At 38.1% G+C, this 15,170-nt stretch overlaps 1 protein-coding gene across 4 annotated transcripts in view; it reads left to right on the top strand.

The window, feature by feature from the left end:
- The window catches only part of LRBA (LPS responsive beige-like anchor protein), a 411,832-nt gene that overhangs the window by 361,750 nt on the left and 34,912 nt on the right, over nucleotides 1-15,170 (top strand). For 3 of the 4 annotated variants that reach the window (XM_082050428.1, XM_082050426.1, XM_082050425.1), the window contains 3 exons: nucleotides 4,256-4,345; nucleotides 7,656-7,848; nucleotides 10,552-10,614. In XM_082050428.1, coding sequence (XP_081906554.1) covers nucleotides 4,256-4,345; nucleotides 7,656-7,848; nucleotides 10,552-10,614 — 346 coding nt within the window. The remainder of the gene's footprint in view (nucleotides 1-4,255; nucleotides 4,346-7,655; nucleotides 7,849-10,551; nucleotides 10,615-15,170) is intronic. The other variant, XM_082050427.1, reaches the window with a different exon arrangement.

The raw sequence follows: 15,170 nt of genomic DNA, 5'->3' as shown, positions 1-15,170 counted from the left end.
GTTTCTGAGTGTTGCTGCAAAGAAAAGTAACAAACATCTGTTTTTACCTTAACTGCATCCATATGTTCAACCTCCCCATCACCCTCCTTCCCAAAAAATTTACAGCCGTATTTGGTGGGTACTGCATACTGTTGAATTAACTTTCTTCACAGCTAGATTAGAGGGTAAGTTCAGAAACTGAAAATATCTGTACTAAGCAATGGCCAAAAGCTACATTACAGCTAAGCCAAATTTTCAAGTTTTTCACTCTTCCACTTGTAGTTTACTTCCCTATCCCTGTTCTCCCCTTCCCATCCCCCAAGAAAAGAGGAGATGATCCAGGAGATTTTCCTAGAAACAGGTTACTGTGGTAATCAGATAAATGTTAACTTGTGAAATTTGCTTATGACTTTCATACTTATAAGTTAATTAACATTCAAAATACCGTGCTTATCATACAAGTGTGTGGTCTGAGATGCATGCTGTGTGGATTATTGTAAAGGGCTAGTACCTTGTTTCATTTTATTACTTCTTGTTGTAGCATCTGGAACGATTCTGGCCTTACCAAAGATTTGTTTTTTGTAGAGGATTAACAGCAAGAAGGCTATTTTACTGAGATATTTGAGAAGCAGTGGAAAAAAAAAAAAAAAGTTGAATGAGATTATCTTTTACTTTGAGGCATGCAGCATGCTTTCAGACATAAAGAGTTTGTGGAACTAAAGTTACCTTTCAAACAAAGGTTATTCCTCTCTAGTTATATAGTGCCTTTAATAGATGTGAAACTAGTTGTGCAAATTTCTCAAATATTTCTACCTACAATAACCTAAATGGTTATATGCTCCAGAGGGTTTCATTTCAGCAATATGAGAATATGTGTATGTCCTTTACCACTAGAAGAAGCTGGCCCTCTCTTAGTAACATCAACTAATGCTATTAATACATTTTTCGATAAAATTAAGGTAGAGGCTGGGTTATAATTTGTTACAAAGTGAGCTGATGACTTTTTTGACTGATGATCATTTAATTGTATATTCTCAGGTAAATGGTAAGGCTTTTTTTCTTCAAATGAGATATTCATTATTGCTGTGAGGAAAGGATTCCCTCCTAGCTGATTTTCTTTAACAAGTTGAACACAAGTCTGGTGGCTTTGTATTTCTCTTTCTATTGTTATGTAAATAGAGAGAATGGTGATTGATTTTAGCTCCACCATCTCTTGTTTCTGCTGATAGAGGGAGGTCATCTTTACTCCTGTATGTGATCCTTCTGAGACATCATCAGAACATGCAGTAGACATCAGGATTGACTTTCAGTACAGCATGGGAAAAGGAAGAAATAATTTGGGATTGCTAGTACACTGTCTTTGTTGTAATTAAGAAATGTTGAAGTTAAATAAAGAAATCTTACCTTTTTTTTTTTTTCTTGGTAATTAAAAGGAATGCAGAAGGTTTTTATGCTGAAGTTTAGCCACTCTGTCTAGACATAATTGTCAGAGTGTCGTTGCCTTTACTCAAAAGTTTTTAAAAGTTCTTTCAGCTCTTTGAAGATGTGCAGTAAAGAGGACATACAGATACAATATCTGTGCCTTTATCGACAATTCTGATATTTTATGAAACCTTTTTACCTGTGGTAGGATGTGTTCTGAATGTAGATTTTCCCAGTTCTGTTGGCTAGAAGGCAAAGATTGTGTCAGTGGGCTTTTGTAATCCTGGAAATGTAGGTTCTCATATTTTTTGGAGAGACCAGATAGAACCAAGTAAGTCTAAAAGACTAGTTTATGCTGAAACTGTAAATCCCAAACTCAAGCTAGATCATAAACATGGATGTAGAAAGTGTCTGTTAAAGACTGAAAACAGAGAAATTGTGCTCCTTTAAGGCGGGCTTTGGCAAAATCATCATCCCATTGGTCAGCGGTTTCACCAGTTCTGGCAGAACACTATGTGAAAGCAGGCAGTGACTTTCTGCTTGCAGGTTGAGTCTTTTATACTTGTTTTAAATATCCCAGAGGGACTCTCTTCTGCACTGAGGGTGGGTGGGAGACAAATAGATGTTTTGCTTTATTCTTTAAATATTGAATGTGGGCGGTTTGGGAATGGAAGTTTCTGAAGCTTATTATCTCCTCATTTTATCTATTCTGTTTTTAGCTTTATCTAAAATAAATGCATGGGAGTTGCACTTCATATTATTTTATTCACTTTGGATAATATATTGGATAGATATATTTATAGGAAATAAATAGTAGATCCTATAGACTCTATAGATTTGGCCTAAAGATTTTAAGAAGTATAGGATAATTGACATCCAGGACTGTGTGCATTCTGCTCCTCCTGTGTTCTTCTGGTTCTACCCTCAATGCAATGCAGAATTCCCATTTGCTGGTAAAAATATTCCACTCAATCTGCAAGTAAATGTAGGCAAATCTTTTCAATGTGAATGTTTTGAAACTAACAGCTATTTATGGACAGGGTAGAGCTGCTGACCTGTATGCTGTTGCTTTGTTAATGCCTCATGTCTTAAGGGACCTCAAATTCTATGCCCTTGTGATTTACTTGATATCTCGAGTCACAAAAACCCAAATTTGAATTTTAATGTAGCATGCCTCATCACTAGGAAGGGGACTCTGATGATCTTACTAAGCTTTGGTGTTTCACAAATCTGATATTGCAGTTCTTCAAAAAGTATTCATTGAATCGCAGCATTTGTATGTCAGGTTTCAGCTGCCTTTTTGGTAAACTTACTTATTTACCCGTTCTTTGAAGATTAAGGTGCTTCCCAGAGTGGGCAGGAGTGATAGAATCTGCTCACAGAGTAATTCCAACTCCTGCTTTGGTGAGTTCAGATGTTTCAAAAGCCCTGCCAAATGTAATAAGGTCAAGTGTTTTGGGTGGCATGCTTCCTATCAGAGGATGATTATTTCTGATGATCTTATGGCCTTGGGTGCATTCTATTTTTGGTTTTGTTATTTCTGTAACAGGAGATTGTTGTATGTCCAAGTGATAGTCTTTATTATTATTATTATTCTCTAAAAATAGTTGTTTGTAAGAGTAAGATCAGTGTACGTGTTATTCCACTGTCTCAAAAATTTTAATGGCTGGCTAAAATAGAACAGGAAATATAAGTGTAAGGAGCCTCAAGGTACATTGAGTGAGGAAAAAGAAGAATTTCTGAGAGAAAAACATGATTGCCTAGTCATTTTGTGTTTTAGCATTTGAGTGTTCCATTTAAAACACTCTTTGAAGGGCCTGATTTTCAGAACTTCTTTTGAAAGTAGGATTTACTAATGCCTCACCTTAGGTACTCAGCAGCTCTAGACACTTGAAAATGTAGGGCTCTATGCACCGTGCACAGAGAAACTAAAGTATCTGTTAGTCCACAGCAAATGCAAAGTAATTTTGCTTAGTTTAGCTGACAATGAAAGGGATTTAATCTAAGCTGAATGAGTTAAGATTTTTTGTAGTATTATCATATTTCTGTGGATAGTACAGGGCTGACAAGAAGTAACTTACTGAATTTTGGCTGCTTGTTTTGATCTTTGAGTTGGTGCACCAATAGTTGGCAACTTGGAAAGCTAGTTGGATGTGCCTAGGGAAGAGGTATAACTTCACAGAATTCAGATTAATTATTTTTAAGAAATTGCTAAGCATGAGATGGTATTTTCATGTGTGTCCCGTGAGCTAAGCACTAAAGCTGAAGATGCAGAGAAACTTTTATAAAAAATGATTGCATTATATCTTCACATTCCCCATTAGCTGCATTTAATGTTAGTCTTGCTGTTGGTAGTTTAATTCATTCTAAAGTCGTTTGCTCTTTTTGAATAAAAATAAGAAAAAAGCTCAATGTTGCGGTTATTGCTGTGAAACTAAGCACACTGAAGTTTAAATAGAAAGTAGAAAGTAGAACACTCTTTATACCTGTAGAAGCTTTTAAAAAATTAACTTTTGTTTCTGACTTATGATATAAAAAGGATAAGCCAGTGTTAGAAAGAAAAAACTGAGCCAATAAAGCGGGTTTCTGATTATAATAGCTGGTTTCTGTTTAACATCATTGAGCGGGATGAGGTTTTGCAGAGTTTCTCATGGAAACAGCATCCACAGTACTAAAATGATTACCTCATTCTTAGTACCAGTGCCAAGCACTTAGCCCCACAGTGAACACACGGGGTTGATTTTCAACATGAAACAAGCCAGAAGTGTGGAATGACATTTTCAGGTGACAGTTATAGTTCTATTGCCTGTAATTAACACCTCTTAACATGCAAACCTGCCTGTGCCTTTTTCAGGCTGTTGAAGCTCAAATACGAAGTTTTGGACAGACCCCTTCCCAACTGCTCATAGAACCACATCCTCCAAGAAGTTCTGCCATGCAGGTGGTAAGTACCATGTTAACTCTTCGTGACCTGCAGATTTATTCACTTCCTTTGCTATCTTAAAGTTACAGAACCAGCCGCTTTGCTTTTCTGTGGTCGTGGAACTGTGTCATTAAAACCAGCAGATGAGTTATGTTTCTATAGGACTGAGCCGGGTATGCAGTGCTTAACTATTATTTTATTTATTGCTGAAAGGATTGTATTGATTTCTAGTACAGACCGTTTTTGTCAGTGTAAGCTAAGAACACTTCATCAGTTGATTTTGTTAATACCATACCTGTACAGGTGAGAGCCAGTCATCATGGAGACAATTTAGTTAATCTTTGGCAGATTCCCCAAGAAGCATGGATTTAGGAGGTGGAACTTCCTTGTCTTTTCCCTTGGGCATAGGTTTTCCCCTAAAACCAGGATTACTAGGAATTCATGAGCTGAAACTTAACATAGCAAAGAATGTGACTAAATGTGTTTTGCAGTAAAGCTAGGGTGATAAAATCCAGGCAGTGAGCATTAACATGCTTTCCCTTTTACCTCTACTTGTGTCTAATATAATTTTATTATACAAACTATTATTTTATTACTGATTACTTTCCATATCATGTTGTGTGCAGTCCTTGGGTCTAACATATCATTTGTGTTGTCATAGATCCAGAACTAAGTATGCTAAGTGATACTCTGACAAGAGGAGCAAATGGTCTGCCAATTCACAAGTTTTTCGAAAGGTTACATTCGCTTATTGCTGAAATTGACATTTTATACTGAAAAAAGACATTTTCTTCATGTATATTCTGTAAGATATATGTCCTACTCAGGCCAACTAAGGTTATTAGATTAAAACATTACCTGAAGTGCAAAAGGTTTTAGAAAATTACACAAAAATCCAAAATGTGTCCAAAGTAGCTTACAAACTTTGTGACAGAGGAGTCTAAGAAATGTAAACTTACTTGTCAAATTGAGCTACTAGCCTTTCTCAAATATCATGTCATGTGTCGTACACAAGACTTGCTCCACTGACTGTCCCCTCATCCCCACCACCCTTTCTGCAGCAAGTCCATATTACACTTGACAGCTGTGCTGTAGCCGTGCTCCTGCCCTGGGATCCCACGTTCTGGATGGACAGAGCCGACTGTGCTCATTTGTGATCTGCTGGCCCCTCGCACCTCCCACGCAGTGTCCCAGGGCTGCAGATCACTGCAGTGACGTGCATGTGCAACCCACAGAGCTGCCTCTTTCGGGGATGTTGGGGAGCCCAAGTGCCCTCATCATACAGCCAGACGCCATACGTGTGTCCCTCTGTCGTGGTGCCATGCACTAGGTACTTGCCCTAATTTAGAGGGATTTGTTTCAGGAAGAGGAGGAACTTGAGAAGTTGAGTGTTGACATATTTGTCAGACCCATTGTTATATAAATAGCATTGATGCCGGGAAGCAGTTTGCCTGGTTTTATCATAACAATTTTCATGATGCTGAATTAGCAAAGATTTAGTATGTAATGGAAGAAGTTAAATTCTAGGAAGTTAACTGTTTCTAACTCCTATGGTTTTTTTCAGGCTGAGGTACACACAGAATAAAAGCTCTTAGTTCTACACTTGCTTTGAGCAGTTTTGTAGTTATTAATACATGATTTTATAATAGCACTATATTAAGTGGTTTTATAAGTAGCATTCCTAGAGCTGAAATACAGTACAGGTATTTTTCCTGTCACAATTTTGAATTATTTTGAGTTTTATTATTTACTGATTTTTCTGGGTTTTTGTGTGTGTGTGTGTGCATGTCTGCATGAATACAACAGAATTGAAAGCTACCACGTGCTGTGTTAAGTGCACAAGCCATAATATACACCAGGTGTAGTAATTAGCAGTCACACGAAGGCTGCCTATTTGTCTGGTTTTGCTGCTGTTGCTGTATCCCCTTGTGTTTTCAGCCATCAGATAGCTGGATTTAATTGAGGCCACATCAGATGAGGCATTACTGACACCTTTAATTGAATGAGCATCCAGGGAGGATTAACTCATAATATTGATTGGCTTTTAGCCACTTGCTCAGAAGGGTGTCTGGGTAGCTTATTAGTTGCTTTTATTTACACCTTTATGCAAAGACTGTAAATAGGAATTCATAGAGCAATATGTTTTTCTAAGTACTCTTAATAACTTTTTAAAAAGGAGTGATAATAAAAATGCAAATGTATTTAATTTTTTATTAGTTCTGTATAAATATACGTTAAATGTATGCACTTACATACACATACATGTAATGAAATATTGCAGATGGAAAATAGCCAAGAACACTTCATTAGTGTTCTAATTCAGTTATTAGAAAATTACAAATACTAGAGCAATATGGCTACTGTTGGCCAGGGTCGTCGTATTTCTACATCTCAATATAATTCCCTTTTTTAAGTACACTACATAATCACAAACCCATTAAGTTTTGCTTTTCCTCCTTTTGTTTGATATCTGGATCAAAGGTCATTGATATTTTGTTTCGATATTTGCATTATTGTTAGAGAGCTTAGTTAAAAAGTTATTAAACTTTTCAGCTTATTAAATTAAAAAACTAAAACCTAAAAATATTCTGTTGAAAATGAATCTGGATTAATTCCCTCCCTTTAGTATTTCTAGAAACAAAGCAGGGTAGTGTCTGTAATCACGTCCACTTTATATTCTTTACAACTGCATTTAATTATGTTTGTCCTTTGAAACACATTTGCAGTGAAGTCTTCTGCTTTGCATTCATAAATCTTATTTTTGTACACCAGAAGTATATACAGAACATATATCTAGTGTATGTGTGTATCTGTTTATTTTAATGTGCTTTCATGTTCTCATCTGGCTTGTAAAGAATTGCTGTCTGCCAATTTAATGCAACTTGAGACAACGTCTGGGAGCAGGAATTTCTTTTGCTCACTTTTTTTTTTTTTTTTTTTTAATGTTCCCTCCTAGTTTGGCATTGCTTTCCTTGACATGCTATCTCTGCAGATACGAAGGAGAATTCTTTTGGCAGAGATACGTGATTGGGAACTTCTGGTTTAATCTGCTGTGATCCGTAGCAAAGTTTGTATATAGACACCCTGTGTTCAGCAAAGCCCTCAAATTAATGCATACGTGAAGGTTTTCTACCTAAAATGGTTGTTTCCACAAGGTTGTCCACTATTACTGTATTTGCTTTTCATTGTATTTGCTTTTCATTGTTTTTTCATTGATTCATTGGATCGTGTGTGTTTTAATCCAATCTTCCTTCTCTTGTCCTGTCTTCTTTTCTCCTCCCTGTGTTTTATTTTCCCGTGTATTTGGGTTCTTGTTGTGTGCACTCAACAGTATCTCCTCCTGCAGAGTCCGTTGATGTTCACAGACCAAGCTCAACAGGATGTTATCATGGTTCTCAAGTTCCCATCCAACTCCCCTGTAACTCACGTAGCAGCCAACACCCAGCCTGGTCTGGCCACTCCTGCTGTGATCACAGTTACTGCCAATAGGTTATTTGCTGTAAACAAGTGGCATAATCTTCCTGGTAAGTAAATTAAAGTAAATAACATAAGTAACCACTGCTATCAAGTAGTGCTTCTATTTTCTGTTTCAAAATTTGCTGCAGAACTGTTTTAAATTTATAGTGTGAAAAGTATTCACATTGACACAGCATGCTCTTCGCATGTGGACATAGTTTCTCCTTAAAAAGGTGATGGGAACTATTGTGTAGTAGGATGTGTAGCACACAAAAGGTTTGTAATCATATAGTGCTTTCCAGGCCATCAAGTGCTATGCAAGAAGACAAAAACAGTGTATCACTATTTGACCATAATAAAGTCACACTCTTCCTCTTGAATTTCCTTTTTCAGTCAGATGGAAGCCTGACCCATATCATGTCAAAGACAAGTTTTTAAGCATGTAGAACTTGCCTGAAAAATTTTCTACTATCTTTTTGTAGTTGACTATGAACATGATATTCTGATGTTAAAGCTCCTGAACGAGAATTAGAAGATAAACTATATCAGAAGTCTATATGTTCTGTAACTTAAATATCCCCAAGTTATTAGGTGCTTATGTATTTGTCAGTAGGAAAGGAAAACATGTTTATTTGCATTGCAACAAATCAAATTAATTAAGCTTCAAAAATGTGTTGGACTTGAGAATATAGTCATTAGGTTTTCAGTTCTAATGTTCTCCAATCGTAAAGGTACTCATCCTCTTTTCCCTGACTGTGGTAGTCTCAGGCCCAACCCCTGAAAGGTAGTTTATTTCAGTGCTATGCAGTAAATCTGGCCAAAGGCTTTTGAAGGAAGAGAAAAAAAGAGCTTCTACTCAAATAACTAAAATAGGAGATATTTGTACCAGTGTAGTACTCACATCACTGAAATTCCTGCTAAGAAATCTGGACTGAGGGTCCTAGATTACATTTTGAAAAAAGCCAGATGACTCCCACACTTTTTCCTAATTCTCACAAATTACCTCTTCACATTGTGCAAATAGAGACATTTATGTATTATTTCACCCACCCAAGAAATGCTTAAAAAGGAAGGGGGGAAGGGAGGCTTGTCTAGATAACAAGTTGTGAGCAAGAATTATTTGCAGGGGTCTTGACACTTGTTTGAAAGGAGGATGGCAATATACTCTCATACCTTGGATGTGTGACCTTGGACATATAATATTCAACGCTTTTTAAAAAATAGCCTTTGTGGACATACAACAGTCATGGGATTCTAAAGTGACAGGAGTGGATCTTGATTTCCTCATAAGTCTACTGCTTGGTGGGCAAGCAACCAGTTGTTGAATGCAGTAATCAACTGTTGTGAGTTGAATAAAACCTTCAGATTTTGGTTTTTCCCTCACCTGTGAAAAGCAGACCAGTAAGCTGTGCTTTTGAGTCACTATTTTTTCATTTAGAGGCATTTTACATTTGTTCTGCCTTTATAAAGAGCTCAAGAAAACCTACAGTTCAAGACAAACAAAACCAAGCCCCAACAAAAATCCACTTCACCCCACCTCTTTGAGAGCACACTGATTGTAGCTGCAGGCAGTTAAAGGAGTACTATGCTTAAGATACCTGGATATGGATTCCTGGGACTAGCCCTCGCTATTGTTGCCTCCAAATTTTATACCCAAAGGGGATTTGCTAGGATTAGAGAGCAGGTATCATTACTACTCCGTATCTCCTGCTGTGGGCTTAGCAGTGTCTTTACTAATGAGTCATCAGGATAAAAAAGATAAGTTGCCAAGTGACCAGTTGTCACTGATGGGTAATTAAAAATCTCATTTCTGCTTTTGTGTATGAGTTTGGTGGCTTTGCTGACATCTTATGACACTGGTACCCAAGAGGATACCTCTGTTTTGTCATATGAGTTTCATGTTTTGTTCTGTGATAGTGTTTCATTGCAGCAAAACTTTGACTTCCCAATTAATTATGAAACCCTTCTACTCATACTGATTTTTATATTAAGCTATGGATAAAAAAACCATAGGTGTAAGTATTCAGCCATTATTTTTTGTTCAACTTTCAAAAATATCTTGTGGACTGTTTTGGGGGGCGGGGAGGGGAAATAGGAGTGTGCTTGCTTGCTTATTTGTTTTTAGTGAGACTGTGGGGAAAAAAAAAAGAAGTCCATTTTTTTTTAACACTGAAGGAAAATTCAGGTGTTAAATGTTTCATTGGTATGCCAGGTGCTCAGATGGAATGCAGGTCTGCAGAATTGTTTATTAACTTCCATGCAAACTTGCAAATAAATGAGTTTTGGTGATGGATGAATCCTTAAATTCAGGATGACTATGAGATTTTCCTGCCTGCATCATAAACTGATTTTTTTTTAATGTCCTTTGTGCTTTTGTGCTTCACTTGTTCAAAGCAGTGCTTTAAAAAAGTAAAGAGGAAAATAGTATTTGCTACAGTCAGCAGATGGTTGTCACATTTTGTTTTCAGTGCTCTTTACCACTTAATTTTGTTTTGTTGCGACAGGAGAGGTTGCCAGTAAAGCATCTGCTAGAGCTTATGGCTCAGGACCGGAGCTGCTGCTGATGGCATACATTCAGAACAGCACTAATCTAAAATAAATGTTTAATAAGCAGCCTGCAAAAGGACCTGGATTTTTTTTTTAAATTCAATTGATGCAGGAGAATCTTGGATGGTTAAAAAAAAATGGATGTAGGTTTGACTTACAAAATTTATGTGGCTTCATGTATTAAAAAAATGCAGAGTTTAAAAATCTTCTTTCCTGAATTCCAGCTCATCAAGGTGCTGTACAAGACCAGCCTTACCAGCTGCCAGTGGAAATCGATCCTCTCATAGGTCTGTCACTTCCTTCTCTCTTTGCGATTCATTAAGCTCTGTATGGTGGCCCTGAAGTGCAGATTACGGTTGTTTTTCACTTGCTGGTTGCTGGGAATGGAATTTTCCTGATAAACCATTTGCATGCAAATTGGAATGCAATGAGCTGTGGCTATGCTGGTATTTCATCAACTCCCCCTCGTTGGTTTGCCTAATTTGAACAGGCCTAGGACGCGTGTCAGTGGAAATTAATATGGATGCTGTAATAATGTGTGATTGAGAATGTGCATGAAGTACTGTCAGGATAATATTGGATCTTTTCATCACTCAGACTTGTTGATGAGCAGGAGCGAGGCACGTTATGATGAATTGGTGCACTGGTAATGTGATAGAGCTCCTTTGCTGGGGAAATTTTCATAATAACAGTGGGGTTCTTAACCGCACCGTGTTGTGAAAAATAAAACCATGGTGCCAGGGTTTCATCATTAAAGGAGATCAATCCTTTCTTCATAGACCTGCTGTTCAGGCTGAGGGGATTAATGTGTAATTGCAAAGCAGTTTCAAAGTTGAAATATATTGCCCACTCTGTTTTAGTGTTGAGATATTAGTATTCATTTTTCAAGGCTATTGCATCTTTTGATCAGCATCACTAGTTAAATTTGTGTATGTTTTTCTTTTATTAAAAAGGGGTGGTGGAATGTCTGTCTTTTATTTAATGACTCAGTGTAATAGATTCAATTCATGACTTTTTATTATAGAGGTTTATTAGTGTATATAGAGCTGATTTTTCTATTAGCATGGTTAGAGTTCGATCAGTTCTTTCATTACAGACCCAACTTCGGGGAGTGGACTATAATTCGGGAGCCTATAGCATGGGAAATGGAACCTTAAACATGATCAAAAATAAAAGGTCAAACAACCTAACCCCGAAATACGAACTAGTTGCAGGACAGTTCACAGGAGCAAAGAAGACAGGATTTTCTTTTTTTTCCCCTGATCCTACTAGAGTTCAAACTTAGCTCTGTTTTTTAAACTATCCATTTTAGGATGGTAGTTTAAGTGAAAAAGAAGCGGTCAGTTATAAAAGCATGGAAAAATCAGGGGGAAAAGATCTTGCAAATAAAAAGTCCTCTGATCACACTTCTGGCACTCTTCTGATTTTTTTTTTTTAATGGTTCAAACTACTTTTATCTTCTGAAATGAAAGCCTGAATGTTAAATGGAAAATCGAAAGCATTTTACTTAAATTTAATAATTCCCAAATGTTACAATTTTAGAAGTTAGTACCCTGAGGATAAATTAGATGATTGCAAGCCTTGTTGATGTGTATGCAGGCTGATCTAATCAACCCATAGCATTAGTTGAGTTGTAATGGAAAGAGAGAATCAATGTTAAATAGGTTCTACATTAATATACATTGTCTTGTCTAAATATTTATTTTTCATAAAGTATTTGTGATACTATTGCAAAGTTTTTAGATACAGAAGATTAAATATACTGGAGGCTAACGTACAAATTAAGGGCTTGATCCTGGAGGACTTAGTCTTGCTTGCTTCAGTGGGGACTCTTCCTATGAACAGGAAATGCATGAGAGTAAGCAGAGGGTTTTAATGCACCGTTATGAGAATTCAGGCACCTTGTCTTGCCCCATCAGTTCCTGTTACACAGTAAAACGATAGCACTGTGCTTGTACAGAACAATTACTTTAAGACAATTCATTTTTACATGCATCAGTTTTATTTGCTAAACTACATGTGTGTTTTGGATTTGCCCAGTGACTACATATTCCTATGAATGCACAGTAACCAGCCAACTGTCCCTTCTATTTACATTTTTGATACTGTGCAAAATGCCTTTCAGCTAGTTGATTTTACTGGGCAGCATTATTTTGCAAGAACATTGTTGTATTCTGGCTTGGGGATGGTAAATATTCGTGCTACAAAGAATCTTTCCAGTGAGCTCTCCTGCTTCTGCCAGGCTGGCAAGGTGAGGCTGAGCCGGGCTGCAGCGGGAGATGCCCGGAGAACCAGGGCGCTGCAGCACCGTCTCACCGGGCATGGGAGCTTCACCACCGCGGCTCCTCCAGACCGAGCGGGGCAGCACCCGGGGCCAGGCAGGGGCAGGTCCATGGGGGAGCAGAGCTGCGGGGCCAGGCTGCAGCCCATGGCGAGCTCCTGGGAAAGACGCCTTTCCTCAGCCTGCTCCAGGTCTTCCCTGCCCTGTCCTCCAGGAGGACACAAAGTCTCTGCAGAGTGGGGACTAGAGCTGTCCTCAGCTGGGATGTAAGTCTGCATGTTACGTGCTTTTGCGACACGTTTCGCATTTATGGTGTTTCAAGTACAGATGGTCAAAGGGCCTAAAAGTTTTGAATCTGCATTTCTATAAAGTGACCCTGGTTATTTTTCCCCATTTGGAGAAAAACAGATTTTTCTTTAAAGAACTACACTGGGCAGCTTGTTCCAACTGTAAATGCGACAGTGTCGAGGTGGAGTTGCTGTCACGGCAATCTTCTGATAAGTAGAACAAGTGTTTATAAACAGGTACCTGACAAAGTGATCTCATATATTACAGACACTGCTCTTATGTCTGAGTCCATAGGATGCTGGTGTCCCCTTTGTGAGACTCTGTCCTGAAATATCTGTATTTAGTCTTGCTGGGAGATGGCAGTTCAGGAAGGCATTGGTGCAGCAAGGATCATCTGTGATACAAAGGAGCTGTGAGAGCAGCAGGTCATGTAGGTGGACATGGCTGAATTGGGGAAGGGAGACATACATTACCTGGTCTTGTTTAGTGATCCTATCTCAGATATATAGTGTTTGCAACTACCTTTTCTTATAAGAGGGCACTTTGTTCTGTTATTCTAATTGCAAGTCAATGGGAATTTCATGGTTATCTTCCCTAGGGGAAGGAAAAGGCTTTATGTTACATGTAGCCTCATCCCGAACTGGTCTGTGGTCTTTCAGTTGAAAAAAACACCTTTTTTAGACAAACTCCTCACTTAAATCAGTTGGAATATTTCTGGAAAGCAGAAGAAAGACATTGACTTTGTGTGTTCACACGTGAATAACCTCAGAGTCTATACAAAATAAATGTAATTGGGTCCAGGCAAGTTCTGAAAGTATCGTTAAGGTGATCTTTAAAGCTGAGCTCAACTCAGCTGAAGCTCCAGACTGACATTAAGACCTTAATTAATGACGTTGGAAACATACCTGCTTTTATATGCCAAAGTGGGGGTGTCAATTTATGCAAGGGTGGTGTTACAAGACTCTGGGCAGATAATCAGTTCTGGCTAATAACTCTTTACTAATGACACAGGAAGAGAGAGAGGGGGCCGCATCCATTTCTGTTTTCATTGATGAAGGTGTTGCCTATTGTCATGTGACATTTATTTAGACTTGCTGATAATTACCAGTTTATGTCTAATACCTACTAGATTGGATATTAATACTATTTTTGTAGGAATAAGATTGTGTCAGCCCTTTTCGAGAAGCACTTTTGAAATCCTTCACAATATTACACAGATGTTGTTTCCATACTTAATTCCTGTAAGCAGCAGGGAACTTAAAGAATTAAGAAAAAGGTCTTAATACATTTTCCAAAATCTATACTATTTTTTTTCTAAAAACTTTACTCAGAGGCAAATTCTTTGCTAGATATTTGAATATTCAAATCAGATGTTAAATGAAGTCATTTATGTCAATGTACTCTTATGCAAGTTATATACAGTACCTGCAATCAGGCCAAATCAGCAAGACAACCAAAGGGCATATGTGGTCACACATCATTTTAGTATGCTTAACTTTACTGATATTAATCCTGCTTTCTTTTAGTGTAAGTGTTAGTTAGTAAGGCATGTACAGTGAGCTGGTATATTTGAAGGTGAACAGTGATTTAACCCTTCACCTGTCTGGAAAATCCCTCAGCTCCTCTTGAAAAAAACCTAAAGTGACCCTTTATTAGCAGCATGCTGTATTTTCTAAGCACAAAGCGATCAGGTATCTATCTCAGCTTCTTGGCACACCCATAAATCGACTTGCCTTTTGGATGGAATCCAAAAAATGTCCGATGTCCACTTCTGTCATTTTTACGCAAACCAAAGACTGGGGCAACATGTCACGCACAGACCTCCAGCTTCGCCCTGGGTTTGGTATGTGAACCTGTGGTTTAGTTGAAATAAGTGCAGCGACCTCTAAAGACTGAACTCAGCCCCAGTTAAAGTCACTGCTCACTGAGCCTGGGTTTGGACCAGGGCAGAGTTGCAGGAAAAAAAAGAAGTGATCAATCTTATTTTCAGCATGAATGTTACCCACCTGCTTCTGGCGATTCTTTCACGCTAACACAGCCCTGCTGGCAACTGTTGAGTTACTCTTTGTAGTTTCACCCCCATAAAAATGTTATCAAGGTGGAGTTTTGGCTGCAGCCTCTCACAATGCCTCCTTCAACTCGTACATCCTGGGCTGTGGGAGAATAAAACCCAAACCAAACATCAGAAAACCAGGAAATACTCAGTGAAGATCTCCTTGCAAACTGCAGGGTTATGGAGAGCGGCAGCATTGCCAGGGCTCATTTTCACTCATG

Source organism: Streptopelia decaocto (assembly GCF_964273445.1).
Source record: "Streptopelia decaocto genome assembly, chromosome: 4".
Lineage (NCBI taxonomy): Eukaryota > Metazoa > Chordata > Aves > Columbiformes > Columbidae > Streptopelia > Streptopelia decaocto.
This window is presented reverse-complemented; position numbering and strand designations above follow the sequence as displayed.